Source organism: Neoarius graeffei, chromosome 4, assembly GCF_027579695.1.
Source record: "Neoarius graeffei isolate fNeoGra1 chromosome 4, fNeoGra1.pri, whole genome shotgun sequence".
NCBI lineage: Eukaryota > Metazoa > Chordata > Actinopteri > Siluriformes > Ariidae > Neoarius > Neoarius graeffei.
The window spans coordinates 51578894-51599066 of record NC_083572.1 but is presented as its reverse complement, the minus strand read 5'-3'; the positions used below and the strand labels follow the sequence as shown (position 1 = coordinate 51599066).

Below are 20173 nucleotides of genomic sequence, written 5' to 3'. Positions count from 1 at the left end.
ATTCACATACATACACAGATGCACACTTACACAAGTGTGATTGAAAGAAACTAGAGAACCCAAAGGAATCCCACATGAACATGAGAACATGCAGAACTCTACACAGATAGCAACCTGAGCTCACCACCAAGTAGGTATAGAATGACTATACACTATTTATTAATTATATCCCCGCTCCGAAGTGGGGGGGAGGGGGATACTGGTTTACCTCTGTCCATCCGTCTGTCCGTATCTCTGTCCGTCCGAAACACCCTTTTTCTCAGCAACCACAAATTATAGCCACTTGGTACCAAACTTCAGCTTGGGGTTCTATACCATATATACCATTTTCAGGTCTGTCGCACTTCAACTTCCTGTTTACTGACTTAAAGTATTTACGAAACATATAGGGTGGATTTACAAAATTTTCCTAACACTTTTCTCAGCAACTAGAAATCACAACTGCTTGATATTTAGTACCAAGCTTCAGCTTGGGGTTCTATACCGTGTATACCATTTTCAGGTCTGTCCCATGTCGACTTCCTGTTTACCGACTGAATGTATTTGCAAAACACATCAGGTGGATTTACAAAATTTTCACAAACACCTTTCTCAGCAACTATGAATCACAGCTGCTTGTTTCAGGGTTAATTATTTGTTGATGTCAACATTCATAATAAGTGTCCTATTCCTTCGATTGTTTGCATTCTGATACAAGCGAGAGCAGGGGGATATGTAAATGAGCAGTAGATCACAGTTGATCTTGTTTAATTTGTGTTGTTTATCAATCTGTTATTAACTCCTCAATTATAACAGTGATATTTTCTCTATTTCGAGCTAGCTCGGACATCATCGACTAGCTTCCTCCATTCTTCACGGTCATCCATGATGTTTTTCAGTTCCTCAGTGGGTAATCCGGTGTCTTTCCTCAACTGGTCAACATAAGTAAGTGCTGCTCTTCCCCTCCTTCTTACTCCTTGCTTTGGCTCCCAAAGAAGCACTTGATTCACTACTTCCTCCTTTCTCCTACACATGTGCCCTATAAACTTCAGCCTCCCTACACAAAGTGTTGATGATATGCTGCGGAGATTTTCTGTACAGCTCATTGTTTGATTTCTGATTTTTCCAAGAAACACCAGGAACTGCTCTTAGCATTCATGTACATGCCATCTAATCGGCTGTTCGTATCCTTTATAAGTGTCCAGCACTCTGCACCGTACAACAAAACACTCAACTGCCACTCTGAAGAACTGTTTTTTTAGCGATCTCTCTAGGTTAGATTTCCAAAGTTTGTCCATTTTGTTCAATGCCTGCCAAGCTAGTCCAATTCTTATTTCCATATCCTTCTTGCTAGATCCTATCCATGAACCGAGATACTTAGTCTTCAACCTGTTTCAGCTTCTTTCCCTTTAGTGTTATCAAATCAGCATTTGCCTGGTTGTACAACATGTACTCTGTCTTCTTGTAGATGGCATGCAAGCCAATAGCTTCTCCTGTGATTTCCAACCTCAATAAGAGTAGTTGGGCCTGCTCCACATAGTTTGAAAGTAAGGCCAAATCGTCAGCATAGTCTATGTCGGTGAACTACACAGCAGGTTGCAGAGAGCCTTGTCGTTTTGACGTCAAGAACCCCATTTCTAGATCTCTGGTAGCTTCATGAAGGGTGTAATCTAATGCAACTATAAATAAGAATAAGAATGGTGCAAGGGTATCTCCTTGTAGGATACCTGCAACTACATCAAAAAACTTACTGTCTCCGTCAGGTGTTAGTATTTGTGCAACTGTGTCTTTGCAAAGGATGTTAATTGGTTCCACCATTTTAGTGGACACTCGGTAGGCTGTCAATATTTCCATCAACTTTTTTCTGTGTATGGAGTCAAACGCCTTACTAAAGTCAACAAAAATTAGCACTGCTGGTAGTTGTTCCACCTTTATTCCTTCATTGAATCTCCTCAGGGTTAGAATTTGCGATAAGGTTGACCTGCCAGAGCGAAAACCATTTTGGTTTATTCGCAATAGTGGATCCAGACATGCTCTTATTCTGTCCAGAAGCATCTTACTGTAAATCTTGGCAGCAGTACCTGTCAGTGATATTCCATGATGATTTCCTGTATTTCCAAGGTCACCTTTCTTTAGTACTGGCACAATCCCACTCTTTACCCCAAAATTCTGGTCTATCACCATTTAATGTCTTGTTGCAAATTTCAAGAAGTTGTGTGTTTAGGGCATTTGACTTCCAGACTTTGATATGAATGTTGTCCAATCCAGATGCCTTATTGTTTTTAAAGGCTTTTACACATCTCATTAATTCTTCCATGCTGAAGTGATTCGTGTTGATGGGTATTGTTTGGTAGATATTTTACCTTTGTATATGCCAATGTGTGTGTCAGTTTAATGTCAACGTTACCTTTAAGTGCATGACCATCAGAGTTAAAATTAGACTGCTAACCTTTTCGAGCTTTAAGAGCAACACATCTTGATCAAGCCGAACCTGTTCCCGAATTATTTTATGGTGATTTGGGTAAAAAAAATAAAAAAGCTGCAAAGTTGAATCACTCAAATCAGATTCAACCTCATATTAGAATGATACGATGAAAAAAATGCTCATGACAGCATGAATCCTGTTCTGTGGCACACTGATCGTTAACTTGTCTTAAAACTGTAGTGCAAATCTACTTTGGTCTTTTGGACATGCTGACCGCAGGCCTGTTCATCTCATCACAGCTGTAAATAGGCCAGTCTGACACATCCTACCCTCTTATGATGTATGATGCAGAGCTTGAGTTACGTTGTGTAACCAAAACACTTCGCTCCAGGAAGAAATACAGGGAAAAAAGAAAAATGGTTTCAGTGATAATTTCACAAAATCATTTCACAGATCAAGGCAAATAATCTCCATTTATTTTTTTTTTAAGGCCAAGCATGTTGTAAATGGCATCTTAGCAGGAGCACTCTTATGTGAGGATGTACTGTACCACTGCACTTACAATGCCAAGAAGACAGCACATGCAGCTATAAAGTCTTAACGTAAACTGATATGTATTGGAGTCACTGGCGTTTGTTGCCAAATTGCTGCCAGCAAGTGTTACTGTACACATGTATCTGTAATTAAGTTAAGCAATACTTTAAAAACATTCACTAAACATCACCAGATATCTGATCACCTGTATTAAGGGATTTTTCTGAAGTCTGCCTTTTTGTATTTAAACATGGCCTGTTTTCAGATAAATATGGTGTCTCTGGCAAATGCTTGCCCAAGATGCCCTCAGCTGTGACACAGTGTGAAAACACACAGGAATGTCACCCACCCCCTACGCATGAACTGTTCACATTTGTCACCATCGCTCTGAGGGTAAGTAGCTTGTCACTGCTTCAAAAGGCAGACTATCCAAGCCATGTAATACCTTCCACATGTAATGTGTTAATGAGAAGCACTTCCCAACAATTTTCCCATGATTTGTGACTGGGATTTTTGTACACATTTGGGGAAGTAATTCATAAGATACCCATCTCCATTGTGCTAAGAGTGCTAGAAAAGAACCTGCCACTGTACACCCCTCCACGTACGTATGTAGTGCGTAGAAAAGTGCGTAGATTGGAATCAAGTTACCTTCCAATATAGCTCAACTTTCCATTCTCCATGTCTGCTTTCTCTCTTTCTCTCTTTCTTTCTTTCTTTCTTTCTCCGTTTCTTTCTTTAGGTTAAATTAATTGCATGGTTAAGCCAATCTTACAAGTGCATATTATTCTCCGGAGAAAATGTACTGTACTTGGGAGGGAAATTCTACAACCTGCTATTTTTCTGGCACCAAACTGGTTTCTGGTGGCGTTCAAGCAACATACTCGTAGTGTGATTAACAACATACCTGATGCACTCAGCTTTGTAAGACAACCCCATCAGTGAGCCTGAGTCAAGCATGTCAACATGATGTACAGTACCTTTCAAACGTTTCGTAGCCAAGGCCTACTTTAAGTGAAATCAATTCCACAGACTCCCTCAATATAAATTTATGAACATAATCCAACTATTCAAATATTACTCTCCCACTTTTAATGGTGACCACCACTAAAAATTGTCTCAATGTTTTCCAAAGCTGTATTTCAACATGTAAAATAACCCTTTTGCATATCGTTTAAAGCCATCGATATTCTGATAAGCTGACATTATTTATTAGCCTACTTGTTCTTGTTTATTGACATTTTGATATGTAATTTACATAAAAACAGCTAGTAACTATAAAAAAAATCCATATAACAACTTTGACAATTGTGGGTTTTGATTTACAACACAAGATTTTTAAAAAATTAAATAAATAAATAATAATAAAAAAAAGTTTGCTCCACAGGTGCCACACTGTCTTACACAACCAGTTCAAGCTTTCCTGCACACCTTTGCCAGCATTCTGGAGAACTTATGGAAAGCAGGCACGCTTCTTGCCAAATACATATTTGCAATTTTATGTCTTTTGGAAAGCCTATGCTACAGTAATAGGTGCAGAACACTTACACAGCATACAAGAACATGTCCAGCACTTCTCAACTCAGATTTCCTTAAAGTGGTAGAGAGGTATAAATTATTGACCAGGAAACCTGCACTTACCAACAACCTCTCTGACCAGGACAGCATCAGGGAAAGTGGCAGGAGGGCTGCGGCCACCAGCGTTCACAGCCACCACCCTGATGTTGAGACGGTCACCAGTGGTCTGGTTCTTAATGACATAACGGCAGGAAATGCTGAGCTCATCATTGACAGCCTTCCAATCACCAGCTATAAGAAACAATTAAAAAAAATACATGAGTTCAATTCATGTGCAAGAAAATGTGAAGATGTACGCATAAGAATAGAGACTGGTTTTTTGACCCAGTGTGTAATGAACTCAGGGCAAAAGTTGGGACAGGGGCATGCTTACTACTGTGTTGCATCACCTCTACTTTTAACAACGCACTGTAAACGTTTGGGAACTGAGGAGACTAATTGCTGTAGTTTTGAAAGAGAAATGTTGTCTCATTCTTGCCTGATATACAATTTCAGCTGCTCAACAGTTCGGAGTCTCCTTTGTTGTATTTTGTGCTTCATAATGCACAAAAAACAGACAGATCTGACAGAAAGACAGATCTGGACTGCAGGCAGGCCAGTTTAGCACCTGGACTCTTTTACTGCACAGACATGCAGTTTTAATATGTGCAGAAAGCAGTTTGGCATTGTCTCACTGAAAGAAGGAAGGCCTTCCCTGAAAAATATTTTGTCCGGATGGCAGCATATTGCTCTGAAACGTGTATATATCATTCAGCATTAATGATGCCTTCCCAGATGTACAAGCTACCCATGTCATGTGCACTAATGCACCCACATACCATCACAGATGCTGGCTTTTGAACTGTGCACTGATAACAACCCGGGTGGTTGATCTCCTCTTTAGCTTGGAGGACGTGGTGTCCATGATTTCTAAAAAGAATTTCTACTTTTGATTCGTCAGACCTCAGGACAATTTTCCACTTCGCCTCAGTCCATCCTAAAAGAGCTCGGGCCCAGAGAAGGTGGAAGTGTTTCGGGATATCTTTTATATCTGGTTTTAACTTGCATTTGTGGATGCAGTAATTAGCAGTTTTCACATAAGATGGTTTTCTGAAGTGTTCCTGAGCCCATACAGTGATTTCCATGACAGACACGTGTCTGCTTTTAATGCAGTGTCGCCTGAGAGCCTGAAGATCACAGGCATCCAATATCAGTTTTCAGCCTTGTCTCTTGCATACAGAGATTTCTCCAGATTCTCTGAACCTTTTCATGATATTATGTACCACAGATGTGTGATCCCCAAATTCTTTGCAATTTTACACTGAGGAATGTTATTCTTAAATTGTTGCACTGTTTGCCCACGCAGTCTTCCACAGAGTGGTGAACCCCTCCCCATCTTTACTTCTGAGAGACTCCGCCTCTCTGGGATGCTCTTTTTATACCCAATATGTTACTGACCTGTTGCCAATTAACCAAATTAGGGTTTTTTTAGCATTACGCAACTTTCAGTCTTTTGTTGCCCTGTCCCAACTTTTCTGAAACGTGTTGCTGACATCAAATTCAAAATGAGCATATATTTTTCAAAAAACAATAAAATTTCTTATTTTCAACATTGTGGGCGGCACGGTGGTGTAGTGGTTAGCGCTGTCGCCTCACAGCAAGAAGGTCCGGGTTCGAGCCCCGTGGCCGGCGAGGGCCTTTCTGTGCGGAGTTTGCATGTTCTCCCCATGTCCGCGTGGGTTTCCTCCGGGTGCTCCGGTTTCCCCCACAGTCCAAAGACATGCAGGTTAGGTTAACTGGTGACTCTAAATTGACCGTAGGTGTGAGTGTGAATGGTTGTCTGTGTCTATGTGTCAGCCCTGTGATGACCTGGCGACTTGTCCAGGGTGTACCCTGCCTTTCGCCCGTAGTCAGCTGGGATAGGCTCCAGCATGCCTGCGACCCTGTAGAACAGGATAAAGCGGCTAGAGATAATGAGATGAGATATGTTGTTTTTGTACTATTTTCAATGAAATATACGGTTTCCATGATTTGAAAATTGTCACATTCTTTTTTAATTATGTTTTACACAGTGTCCCAACCTTTTTTGGAATTGGGGTTGTGTGTAACACACACACACACACACACACACACACACACACACACACACACACACACACACACACACACACAAATCAATCAATCACTCAAACCCTATAACCAACAAAGAGCTGCAAGGGCATCACTGATGACATTTTAGAACAGAATAGAATGTCTGTGAAGATTCTCAATCATCCAGGTCATAGTAAACTGTGGGTGGTAGAAATGGGCAATCCAGTTGCCCATTTCTACCACCCACAGTTAACAGAATAGAATAGAATGCCTTTATTGTCACTGCACAAATGTACAATCTCTCTCCATCTGACACGGTCTTCATCCAGTCTTAACATGTTAGCTAGCTGCTGCTGTGTCTACACCTTGATGTTGTCTTTCCATCATTTCTTTCGTCTTCCACGTTTTCATCTGTCAGGCACTGTGCCTTGCATGATGATCTTTACAAGTCCCATGGATCTAGTGACGTGGTCATATCACTTTAATTTCTAGCTTTTGACAATGGAAAGGAGGTCATCATGAGGTCCGATGGCCGATCCAACTTGACTCCGAACGTCATAATTTGTGACGCAATCTTATTAGATGCCGAGAATTTTTCAGTAACATCTCGTCTCAAAGGCTTGTGTTTCTTTGAAGAGCCACTGTGATCATCCACGTCTCGTATGCATATAGGAAGGCAGAGATGACCAGCGAGCGCAGTAGTCTGAACTTATGTTTATTGAAGATGCTCTGATCCTTCCAGATCACTTTGAGTTTGGTTAGAGAGACTGGTGCTTGCACTATTCTTACATTTACTTCTTTTTTTTGGATCCCTCATCAGTAATAATGGCACCGAAGTACTTAAAACGGTTGACGTCTCAAGCTTATGATCCTTAAATTTGATTACATTTCTGAAGCCATTTGGATTGTTGGTCATGATCTTCGTCTTTTCTGCACTTATATCCATTCCGTATGCTGTTGATGTTCTGTCCAGCCCTGTTACAAAATTGTCTAGTTCAACTTCTGTTCCTGCAAGCCCATCAATGTCATCAGCAAAATGCAGATTGGTGAGTATACGGCCTCCAATACTGACGGTGCCTTCATGCTGTTCTAGTGCATCGCTCATGATCTTCTCCAAGAAAATACTTAAGAGTGTAGAGTGTAAGCAACGCTCTCTGACTCCTACAGTTGTTCTTGAACCATTCTCCAGTGCTATCATTGGAAAGTACTGTGCTGGTCACTTTGTTATACAAGTTCTTGATGACCGTAATCAGGTTGACACGGAGGTTATATTTGTGCATATTAGTCTAGAGAGCCTTGTGCTACACCCTACCGAAGGCCTTCTTGAAATCTATGAACACGTGATACAGGTCCTATTGATGCTGCTGATACTTTTCCATTAATACCCTCAGGTTGAAGGTTTGTTCGGTTATACTTCGACCTGATCTAAAACATGCCTGGTCTTTAGCCATGATCTCTTCAGCTTGGGGTTTGAGTCTGTTCAGGAGTATTTTCAGCATAACCTTGCTGGGATGGCTGATTAGACTGATGGTGCGATAATTCTGACACATCTACAAGTTCCCTTTCTTTGGTAAGGTGATTATCGGTGATTGCGTCCACTGAGACGGCCATTTGCTAGATTTTCTTCAATATTCTGACATTGTTGTTCTAATCTTCCTTTGCTTGTTTCATAGCCTTTCTGATCTTTCTGCTCACTTGTCTGTATTGATGTGCTCCATTTCATATCTTTTGCTCTGTCATTATAACTAGCAAATTCCAGGAGTCTGAGTCCTCCGTCAATGGTTTCCTGGTTGCAGTATTCACCACAGATACCATGCCAATCCTGGTTTGCCTCAGTGCCAACCTTAACATCCCAGCCTCCTTGAACTATCAGTATGTCTTTCTTTGGTGCCTGGTCTATGACATCTTGCAATTGTTCATAGAAGTCCTCAATTTCACTGTCGTCATAATCTGTGGTTGGGGCATAAACTTGCAAGACTGAGCTATTAAACAGTGTTGCTCTCAATCACATGGTGCCAGTTGTACCGCATCATTTCATTGGGGAGGTCCTTGACTTTCCCAGCGGAATGTCAGAACTTTAATGTCATGTCTCAGTGGTAATGTTACGTCCTCTAATTTCACCTGGCATTATCTGATTGCCAGTAACATATTTTTCATCCCCTCCTTGTCATCCGGTGGAAAGCACAGTCCTTTTTAACCCGGGCAACGACCGATCCGGTATATCTCATCTCATTTCATTATCTCTAGCCGCTTTATCCTTCTACAGGGTCGCAGGCAAGCTGGATCCTATCCCAGCTGACTACGGGCGAAAGGCGGGGTACACCCTGGACAAGTCGCCAGGTCATCACAGGGCTGACACATAGACACAGACAACCATTCACACTCACATTCACACCTACGGTCAATTTAGAGTCACCAGTTAACCTAACCTGCATGTCTTTGGACTATGGGGGAAACTGGAGCACCCGGAGGAAACCCATGCGGACACGGGGAGAACATGCAAACTCCACACAGAAAGGCTCTCGCCGGCCACGGGGCTCGAACCCGGACCTTCTTGCTGTGAGGCGACAGCGCTAACCACTACACCACCGTGCCGCCCGATCCGGTATATGTTGAGGAGAATTTGTCATCATCATTGGCGTGTCTAGCGCATTTAAACTTGGTGGAGCCCATCCCTCTCCAAACTTGATCAACAACAATACTTGCTGCCAAATATTGGCAGATGCAGAGATACTGCTGAGTAGGCAGCTGCCGTATTCTGCAACAGATGCATGCCTAGATTTAGGAGACTAAGGAGGTGCTAGGTACCAGCCTCCCATGGTACCATCTCCAGGCTGTGGTGGGGAGGAATCGCCTTATTTCTCTTCAGGCTGGAATAACAACCCCACTATCCACCCACCCACATTGTATGTGTCTATATATAGACACGCACACATACAGTACTGTGCCAAAAACGGCTTAAAAATAATGAAACAAAGTCAGTATTTGGTGTGAGACGACCCTTTGCTTTAAAATAATAGTAGTCTCAGGTACAGTGAGTGCAGTTTTATAAGGAAATGAGCTGTAGGTTTTACTGAGCATCTTACAGAACCAGCTACAGTTCTTCTGGGCACTGACCGTCACACTCGCTTCTTAATTTTGCAGCAAAACCCAGCAGCCTTCATTACGTTTTCTTTTATAATCTGAAAAGTGCTCTCTTATGCAATATGCTGCTCAGATACAAATTTTTTTTTTCTGTAACATTTAATTTTGTGCTGGAAAACGAATATTTGTAATCTAAAATGTTTTTGTACTGACTCAATAATGTAGAAATCATAAAACAGAAGTCTATAATGTTTGTATGAAAAAAAAAATAGGGTGCCTAAGACTTTTGCACAGGACTCTCTCATATATATTACACACACCCTACCTGCACCATGATTAGCATCTCTCTACTTTGAAAAATTTAGGATTTGAAAAATCACAAATGTATAAAACAAAAAATGTTTAATTTTATATTTACCATTTTTAATCTTCACTTTTTTCCCCACCAGTTTTAAAAACATTCCCAAGACAGCGCTACTGCTAGAAATGTCTCACTCCTTATTGGGCAATGAGATAGGCATAGATCTACTGGTGACACTTTGGGGACAGGTGTAACTGAGAAGTCTGACCAACCACTGAACCTGTACGTTACGATTTTCTTTTCACTGCAGTATAGGGTGGTGTGGTGGTACGTGGCACTTCAAATAAGCTATAAAATCTTCCAATACTACCAGATTCTTTATGTTCCCATACTGTAAAAGTTTTTCAGAAACATACAAAGACATACTTCCTTCCTTGCAGCATTCCACGGTATATCCATTCAAGCCAGCATTCCCAATGTTAGCAGGAGGTCTCCACTGGATAGTGACCGAAACATCACTGACGTCCTCTACAGTTAACTCCAGAGGCTCGCTGGGGGGCTCTGAGAGAACAAGCATGGTTCAAAATTACAACGTTTGTTCATTTATTCATCTTCAGTAACCACTTAATGTTGGTCAACCTATCACAGGAACACAAAGTGTGAAGAATATACCAGGGATGGGACTCTAATGCATTCTCAGACACCACACACACACACACACACACACACACACTCTCATTCATTCATTCCAATCCACAGGAAAATCACATGGAAGGCCCACAGTAGTGAATGAAGTGGAGAAGCAAAAAGCACATGATTTACCTACAGAAGGAGGAGGTGTAGGAGCTTTGATTGCCTCAGCTGGTGGCGCTTCAGCAGCAGGGGCTGTTGTTAAATAAACAAGGCTTTATTAGAAGCAGCAGATGGTAAACAGAATTTCCTTTAGAATGAGGCAGTGCGTGAGTGCTTAAAGATTTCTTAAACAATGTACATTTCCATCCTCGGCCAGATCCTTATACACCTACGGCAGTTAATCAAAGTTTGGAGAATGCTGACCGTCAGATGTTTTGAGATGTTGAATGGAGTAAAAAAATGTACCTGTTGTTTTCCATGACCTGTAATATATCCAGCATACGGCACAATTTGGTGGTGGGTTTGAGTACAGAAAACCCAAAACATTTATTCACCTTTACTATAACTCAAAGGGGCAGCATGGTGGTGTAGTGGTTAGCACCATCACCTCACAGCAAGAAGGTCCTGGGTTCGAGCCCCGTGGCCGGTGAGGGCCTTTCTGCGCGGAGTTTGCATGTTCTCCCCGTGTCCACGTGGGTTTCCTCCGGGTGCTCCGGTTTCCCCCAAAGACAGGCAGGTTAGGTTAACTGGTGGCTCTAAATTGACCGTAGGTGTGAGTGTGAATGGTTGTTTCTCTCTATGTGTCATCCCTGCGCTGATCCGGCGATTTGTCCAGGGTGTACCCCGCCCATAATCAGCTGGGATAGGCTTCAGCTTGCCCACGACCCTGTACAGGATAAGCAGTTACAGATAATGGATGGATGGACTATAACTCAAAGGTAAATAAAGTCCCCAGTGCAAGCCCTCTAATATAAATGTATTTTGGATTCCTGTATAATTCCACACAACAGGCTAATATTGGGAATAACCTGGCATTTGACACATTTGGCATTTGACCTGCAACTTATCTATCTTCCACAGTGTGAAAAGTACGGCACAGTGCTAATATCGTATGTTACCGTCAGCAGGGACGGCGCCTTCCTGGCCAGTGGCAGCACCAGCTGATTACAGACATTACAGTGCTTGTGAAAAAGCTCAAGCAAAGGAACATCTTTAAACACTGGAAAAGTGACAATGATGAAAGCCTATAAGACAGTGTTTCCCAATCCAGGCTTTATGGGCTGCTAACACACCAGAAACAATGCAAGTATTAACAACGTATACTTGCTACATCTGGACTGGGAGCAGCAATGGAGCAAAAATGGTTGACTATCAGTAATCTCCCCAAAACTGGACTGTTAAACCCAAGCCGTGGCCAGATGTTGTGAACTCCAGTCCTGGGGATAGTGAGCCAGCTTAAAATTGTCTACCCCATAATGAGTTGGATAAGACGTGATAGAAATGGAAAACCTGTAAGTCAGTAGCACCCCATTACTGGAGTTGAGAACATCTGGCCTTGAAAAATAAAGTTGAATTTGGGCGGGCAAAGAAGAAACTGGAGTTCATATTATTACCATCAGCAGCTGCATATTGTCATTATATATATATATATATATATATATATATATATATATATATATATATATATATATATATATATATATATATATATATATTATGGCATGCCGTTCAGGAAATTAATCTTTGAATATATGGAATGAATCCCCGAATATATTGAATGAAACTTTGAATATATTGAATGAATCCCCGAATATATTGAATGAAACTTTGAATATATTGAATGAATCCCCGAATATATTGAATGAAACTTTGAATATATTGAATGAAACTTTGAATGTATGGAATGAAACTTTGAATATATTGAATGAAACTTTGAATATATGGAATGAAACCTTGAATATATGGAATGAAACTTTGAATGTATGGAATGAAACTTTGAATATATTGAATGAAACTTTGAATGTATGGAATGAAACTTTGAATATATTGAATGAAACTTTGAATATATGGAATGAAACCTTGAATATATTGAATGAAACTTTGAATATATGGAATGAAACTTTGAATATATTGAATGAAACTTTGAATGTATGGAATGAAACTTTGAATATATTGAATGAAACTTTGAATATATGGAATGAAACCTTGAATATATGGAATGAAACTTTGTATTCTGCCCCCGCTCCCACAGCTCGGCAGACAGACAACAGGTCCCAAGAAAAACTCTGACTCAGAGGAGAGTATTAGAGTATATTGAGAAACGCTGTAAAACTCGACAAACAAAATTTACAAATTAGTTTTATATACAGAAAATACCATTATACAAATATGATCCACGAGGGAAATGACTTTGTCACCGTAGCTTCGTTGCACATAAAAGAAGTAAACACTAATAAAACCACAAGCATTCACCAGTGTTAACAATGTCTTTATTGTTTAAAATAGCCGCAACCAAATCCCGAGCCGACTGACTCATTTTTGCTGCAGGACGGCGGCAGTGCCGTCATGACGTCAGCCAAGTTTCATTCCATATATTCAGAGTTTCATTCAATATATTCGAGGATTCATTCAATATATTCAGAGTTTCATTCAATATATTCGGGGATTCATTCAATATATTCAAAGTTTCATTCCATATATTCAGAGTTTCATTCCATATATTCAAAGTTTCATTCCATATATTCGGGGATTCATTCCATATATTCAGAGTTTCATTCAATATATTCGGGGATTCATTCAATATATTCAAAGTTTCATTCCATATATTCAGAGTTTCATTCCATATATTCAAAGTTTCATTCAATATATTCGGGGATTCATTCCATATATTCAGAGTTTCATTCAATATATTCGGAGTTTCATTCAATATATTCAAAGTTTCATTCCATATATTCGGAGTTTCATTCCATATATTCAGAGTTTCATTCAATATATTCGGGGATTCATTCAATATATTCAAAGTTTCATTCAATATATTCGGGGATTCATTCCATATATTCAGAGTTTCATTCAATATATTCGGGGATTCATTCAATATATTCAAAGTTTCATTCCATATATTCAGAGTTTCATTCCATATATTCAGAGTTTCATTCAATATATTCGGGGATTCATTCCATATATTCAGAGTTTCATTCAATATATTCGGGGATTCATTCAATATATTCAAAGATTAATTTCCTGAACGGCATGCCATAATATACATACATATATATATATATATATATATATACATACATACATACATACAGTGGTGCTTGAAAGTTTGTGAACCCTTCAGAATTTTCTATATTTCTGCATAAATATGTCCTAAAACATCATCAGATTCTCACACGAGTCCTAAAAGCAGATAAAGAGAACCCAGTTAAACAAATGAGACAAACATTTTATACTTGGTCATTTATTTATTGAGGAAAATGAGCCAATATTACATATCTGTGAGTGGCAAAAGTATGTGAACCTCTAGGATTAGCAGTTAATTTGAAGGTGAAATTAGAGTCAGGTGTTTTCAACCAATGGGATGACAATCAGGTGTGAGTGGGCACCCTGTTTTATTTAAAGAACAGGGATCTATCAAAGTCTGATCTTCACAACACATGTTTGTGGAAGTGGATCATGGCATGAACAAAGGAGATTTCTGAGGACCTCAGAAAAAGCGTTGTTGATGCTCATCAGGCTGGAAAAGGTTACAAAACCATCTCTAAAGAGTTTGGACTCCATCAATCCACAGACAGACATATTTTGTACAAATGGAAGAAATTCAAGACCATTGTAACCCTCCCCAGGAGTGGTCGACCAACAAAGATTACTCCAAGAGCAAGGCGTGTAACAGTTGGCAAGGTCAGAAAGGACCCCAGGGTAACTTCTAAGCAACTGAAGGCCTCTCTCACATTGGCTAATGTTAATGTTCATGAGTCCACCATCAGGAGAACACTGAACAACAATGGTGTGCATGGCAGGGTTGCAAAGAGAAAGCCACTGCTGTCCAAAAAAAAAACATTGCTGCTCATCTGCAGTTTGCTAAGATCACGTGGACAAGCCAGAAGGCTATTGGAAAAATGTTTTATGGACGGATGAGACCAAAATAGAACTTTTTGGTTTAAATGAGAAGCGTTATGTTTGGAGAAAGGAAAACACTGCATTCCAGCATAAGAACCTTATCCCATCTGTGAAACATGGTGGTGGTAGTATCATGGTTTGGGGCTGTTTTGGTGCATCTGGGCCAGGACGGCTTGCCATCATTGATGGAACAATGAATTCTGAATTATACCAGCAAATTCTAAAGGAAAATGTCAGGACATCTGTCCATGAACTGAATCTCAAGAGAAGGTGGGTCATGCAGCAAGACAATGACCATAAGCACACAAGTCGTTCTACCAAAGAATGGTTAAAGAAGAATAAAGTTAATGTTTTGGAATGGCCAAGTCAAAGTCCTGACCTTAATCCAATCGAAATGTTGTAGAAGGATCTGAAGCGAGCAGTTCATGTGAGGAAACCCACCAACATCCCAGAGTTGAAGCTGTTCTGTATGGAGGAATGGGCTAAAATTCCTCCAAGCCGGTGTTCAGGACTGATCAACAGTTACCGCAAACGTTTAGTTGCAGTTATTGCTGCACAAGGGGGTCACACCAGATACTGAAAGCAAAGGTTCACATACTTTTGCCACTCACAGATATGTAATATTGGATCATTTTCCTCAATAAATAAATAACCAAGTATAATATTTTTGTCTCAGTTGTTTAACTGGGTTCTCTTTTTCTACTTTTAGGACTTGTGTGAAAATCTGATGATGTTTTAGGTCATATTTATGCAGAAATATAGGAAATTCTAAAGGGTTCACAAACTTTCAAGCACCACTGTGTATATATAGGAGGTCCGTATCGTGAAATACCGTGACCGAGGTCTTGAAAGTACTGACCGAGGCTGAGGTCACGGTATTTCACCATACGGACCGACCTTAAGCTGGTAAATAATATTATATATATATATATATATATATATATATATATATATATATATATATATATATATATATATATTTTTTTTTTTTTCTTTACCAAATTCTAACAGAAAACGAAAGCGCCCGAAAGGGAAAACCGAGCTGAGCCGCCATTTTGAATCCTCATTCATGGCTGTGATGCAAATTGCTTCCTCCTCGGTATACAAGTGCACTTCCATGGCAGGAAAAAAAAAAAAAAAAAAAAACTACATTTTGCCGCCTATGTAGTCCCCTATTTATACAAAATTTAGTCATTCAGGATTCAGCCATGTTTTTGCTCAGCGTTAGCAACAGTTAGAGGTTTTTAGCTTTCTCCTGAAACATTTTCTTTTATTTCTTCTTCCTCAGGGTAGTAAAACTCGCTTTCACTGTAAAGACTGTTGTTATCGCTATCCATGCTGTAAAATTAATGCTATTCTCCTGAGAAATGTGAAAATAAATGTTGACAAAAATTGCTACTATGTTTGTTGTTGTGAACGAGCGAGTCGCCAGAGGTCCGTAACCGGGGTCCATACCATAGGATATGGAACCGCTCGCCAGCCAATCAGAGTGCAGGATTTGATGGAAACCGGGCCGCGAAAAAAATAATATATATTACTTTAAAATATCTCTGTGATAAAAGCCAACAGTAAACTTCGGACATTAAAAGGCTTGAATTTCTTGCATACGTGCATAATACAAAATATAATGCACATATAAATAAAAATGTAAATACCAATACTAAAGAGAGAACTCACAAAACAGGAAAGGACAAACATTGCTTTAAAACAGGAATTTTGAAGCAAATAGCCAATTGTGGTTAGTCCTACAAATGTAGCTTATTTTAATAGCTTACATTGAGTACATTAAGCAGCCTACTAAAAAGAATGTCATTTGTAATGTTAGACTGTTTTAAACGCATATATACATACATACATACACACACCAGCCATTTTATTAGGAACACCCATCCATCTGCTGTTTGATGCAGTTCTCTAATCAGCCAATCCCTCGACAGCAGCACAACGCATAAAATCATGCAGATACAAACCAACAGCTTCAGTTAATGTTCATTTTGAACATCAGAATGGGAAAAATTGTGATCTCTGATTTTCCTGTGCCCCCCCCAATTCACTCTGTCTGTCCCTCTGAGTTACATGTTGATCCTGAGACCGAGATGCTGACCTCTTCTGCTCCTCAGACCTGCCTGATCCATCCTGATGCCCTACATCTAGCTGGAGTCTCATCATATCACTCCTGTAGAGGATGGCCCCATATGGACAGTCGAAAGTTGCACTTTGAAGACGGCTCTGGATGCTTACAGTAATGTGTTTATGGCTGAGGACTGCAGTTACCTTGCTAACTTTAGGACTGCAGTTGTCATGAACAGTTTTGCACTCAAGTTTCCATCAATGAACAGTTTATAACTTCAACAAAACAGATTTCATGTTCAAACTATAATGAATTTCCTGGTTTCACAGTTATACTTCGTGACTCTATAGGACACTGTTAGAGTAGCGAGTTATTTATAATCACGCTGTCTGTCATCACCCAAATGAGGGTGGGTTCCCTTTTGAGTCTGGTTCCTCTCGGGGTTTCCTCCTCATGTCATCTGAGGGAGTTTTTCCTTGCCACTGTCGCCACAGGCTTGCTCATTGGGGATAAATTAGGGATAAAATTAGCTCATGTTTAAAGCCTTTACTTTTTTGTAAAGTTGCTTTGTGTGCGAAAAGCAAAAAACATTGACTGAGCGACAGTTCTGTGGGTGGAAACGCCCTGTTGACAAGAGACGTCAGAGGAAAACGGCCAGATTGGTTCGAGCTACCAGGAAGGATATAGTAACTCATATATATAATCACTCTTTACAACCGTGGTGAGCTGAAAAGCATCTCAGCATGCAACAGCAGAAGACCACACTCCTGCCAGCCAAGAACAGGAATCTTTAAATCAAGAACAAGTTCCTATTAAAGTGGCTGGTGAGTGTATATCACGCTTAAGTGGAAGGAGGGTATTTATGGCACAGATACACTAAAGGGTGAAGATCTAATCAGGGTGTAGGTTTAATTAAGCATTGGAGAGCTGAATTAATACTTACAACGTCTCATTTAAGCTGGACTCTCTGGTGACGGTGGCAGAGAAGAGAACTATGGATAAAATACTGAACATCATGGACGATGCCAGTCACCCTCTGCACACAGTCATCAGCAACCAGAGGAGTCTGTTCAGTGACAGAATGCTCCTTCCCAAGTGCAGGACGAACAGACTTAAAAACTCCTTTGTCCGTCACACCATCAGACTGTACAACTCCTGTCTGGGGGGGAGAAGGGGTAACAGGAGGACAGAGGACGGGAAGGAGCAGTAGCCTAGCCTGACAAAAAGCAATACTGGACAATGTGCAATACCTCTACTGCTAGATTTTTTCTTTGTGTGTGGATTTTTTTTTTTGGTATATGTTAATACTTAATTTATCTAGAAGTTTTCTCTATTTTCTATTCTTGGTTTATTCTGTAATGATGCTGCTGGAATTTTAATTTCCCTGAGGGAACCCTCCCAAAGGGATCAATAAAGTTCTATCTATCTATCTATCTATCTATCTATCTATCTATCTATCTATCTATCTATCTATCTATCTATCTATCTAAATGGACTTAAAGATTTATAATTAGTTCAACACTATAAACAAACTAGTGCTTTCAGTGCCCTTGTTGTTAAAATAATATTGTTGTATAGATTTTAACCTCAGTCTTCTTAATAAAACTAATGCCTTGGCAAAGCAAGAGAAAAATATCAGCAATACTGTAAGGCTCAGTTCCAGTAAAGCTGAGCCCTAAAACATTCCCCCAGCTGTTTCCTCCTAGCTGTAGATGTCCAACACAATGTCGATAATTCCTCGCAGTGCTTCTCAAAGCAGAGTAAAAATAGCAAAATGAGCCTCCTGTTTCTCAGACAGATTATGGACATGCTGTTGCAGAGGATCTTTTAATCTGCTGTTTTGATGCCAGTTAACAATACATCTCTATAATATCAGTGAACTCTCCATGGCTGGTTAGTGCTCAGTGAGAATTGACTATAGGGTTGTTTTACAATCAGGGTACAAAGTTTGTGTCACAGGGGTCCAAAATTCAAATTGATTCAAACTGGTTCTTGTACCAGTTTTTAAGTGAAGGACAAGTTAAAGAACAGATTTCAGGTAATTTTTTGACATGTGTGTATGGTAGTTTTGTGTCATCTGCTATAAGATAAAGAAGATTAAGTGTAGCTTTAAGCAGGGCTGGGAGAAACAAATGAAGTGATTCTCGGAGAGGACTTTTTTTTTTGACAATTCAGAATCCACTACTTCCATAGTGCTTTTAAATATAAGGCTGTAAGCTTTGTGTTAGTTGTCTCCGATATTTATGTCCCAATATCTTGACCATATTTTAGGATGAAAATCATCATTTTAGATAGGTTATTTTATATTGAAAAATTAGCTGTCTCGGAGAGGACTTTTTTTGACACAATTACATACTAATTTGATCAAAATAGTCTGAAAACTTACTGGCATTCAACATTAAAACTTAACTATGTTTCCAATGACATGGAACCAAATATTTGTTTTATGGTATAAAGAATGATTTAAGTGCATCCCTTTTGGAGCTACAGTACCTGTGGTCAAAAAAAGCACTTTTTCTCAATGACACGAGTAATTTTGCTAAATATGACATATATTGCCATACATTCACCAAAAATAACGTTATCACCAAATTTTTTTTTTGCATGGTGAATAGAGCTATCACAGGGCTACAATAAACAACTAAGTTTATTTAGTCAAGCCTTTTGATATTGAAGATAATAAGTGTTAAATGTGATTTTAGCTTGCGTACCCTGATTGTAAAACAACCCTATATTAAATCCACTTTTTTTTTACATTAAAGTATTTAAAATAAAAGAAAGTTGTGGTTTTAGAGCGCAGGAAAAGAAGAAAAGGGGGTTTAAGGTTGTTGGTTTCAGGACCATAAACAGTACCGTCTTTGGGGACTTCTGCTGGTGGAGCCTCAGCTGGAGCAGCTTCGGCTGGAGGCGCCTCGGCGGGTGGAGCAGCAGCTGGAGCAGCAGCTGGAGGAGGCGCCTCAACGGGTGGAGCTTCAACTGGAGGCGCCTCGGGTGCAGGTTTGGGCTTCGACTTGGGTGGTGGCGCCTCCTTCTTCACCACCTTGGCCCCTTTCTTAATGGGTGCTGGCTTGGCCGGCATGATCGTCCGCAGGAGAGATCCTTCTTACTCACCTCACACCTCCTACTGCGCCGCGAAGGGGGCGGGCTTCTATATATACATACACATACACGTGTGTCGCGCGCGTGGTGATACTGGACTCCGCCCACTGCCTGGACTTTGACGTCATGAGGTAATAAAAGAGCGCGCGCGGCGAGCTTCTGCACTGCGCGTCACGCGCCAGGAGGAGAGCTGGGCTGTTAACGGAACCTTGGTCCATTTATTTTGGCTTTGCCCACACACCACACAACTTTGGGGCAAACTGACACGCTTCATCAGTGA

The 20173-nt window shown here is 40.2% G+C and overlaps 1 protein-coding gene across 2 annotated transcripts in view; it reads right to left on the bottom strand.

Annotated features, from left to right (window-relative positions):
• The window catches only part of mybphb (myosin binding protein Hb), a 28964-nt gene extending 9038 nt beyond the window's left edge, over window positions 1-19926 (bottom strand). Inside the window, exons 1-4 of one of the 2 annotated variants that reach the window (XM_060918242.1) lie at window positions 19648-19926; window positions 10794-10856; window positions 10398-10532; window positions 4580-4747 (exon numbers count right to left, since the gene is read on the bottom strand). In XM_060918242.1, the coding sequence (XP_060774225.1) occupies window positions 4580-4747; window positions 10398-10532; window positions 10794-10856; window positions 19648-19873 (592 nt within the window). In that variant the 5' untranslated portion in view covers window positions 19874-19926. Of the gene's footprint in view, window positions 1-4579; window positions 4748-10397; window positions 10533-10793; window positions 10857-17737; window positions 18031-19647 lie in introns of those variants that run through there. The other variant, XM_060918243.1, reaches the window with a different exon arrangement.
• Window positions 19927-20173: the final 247 nt, after the last annotated feature.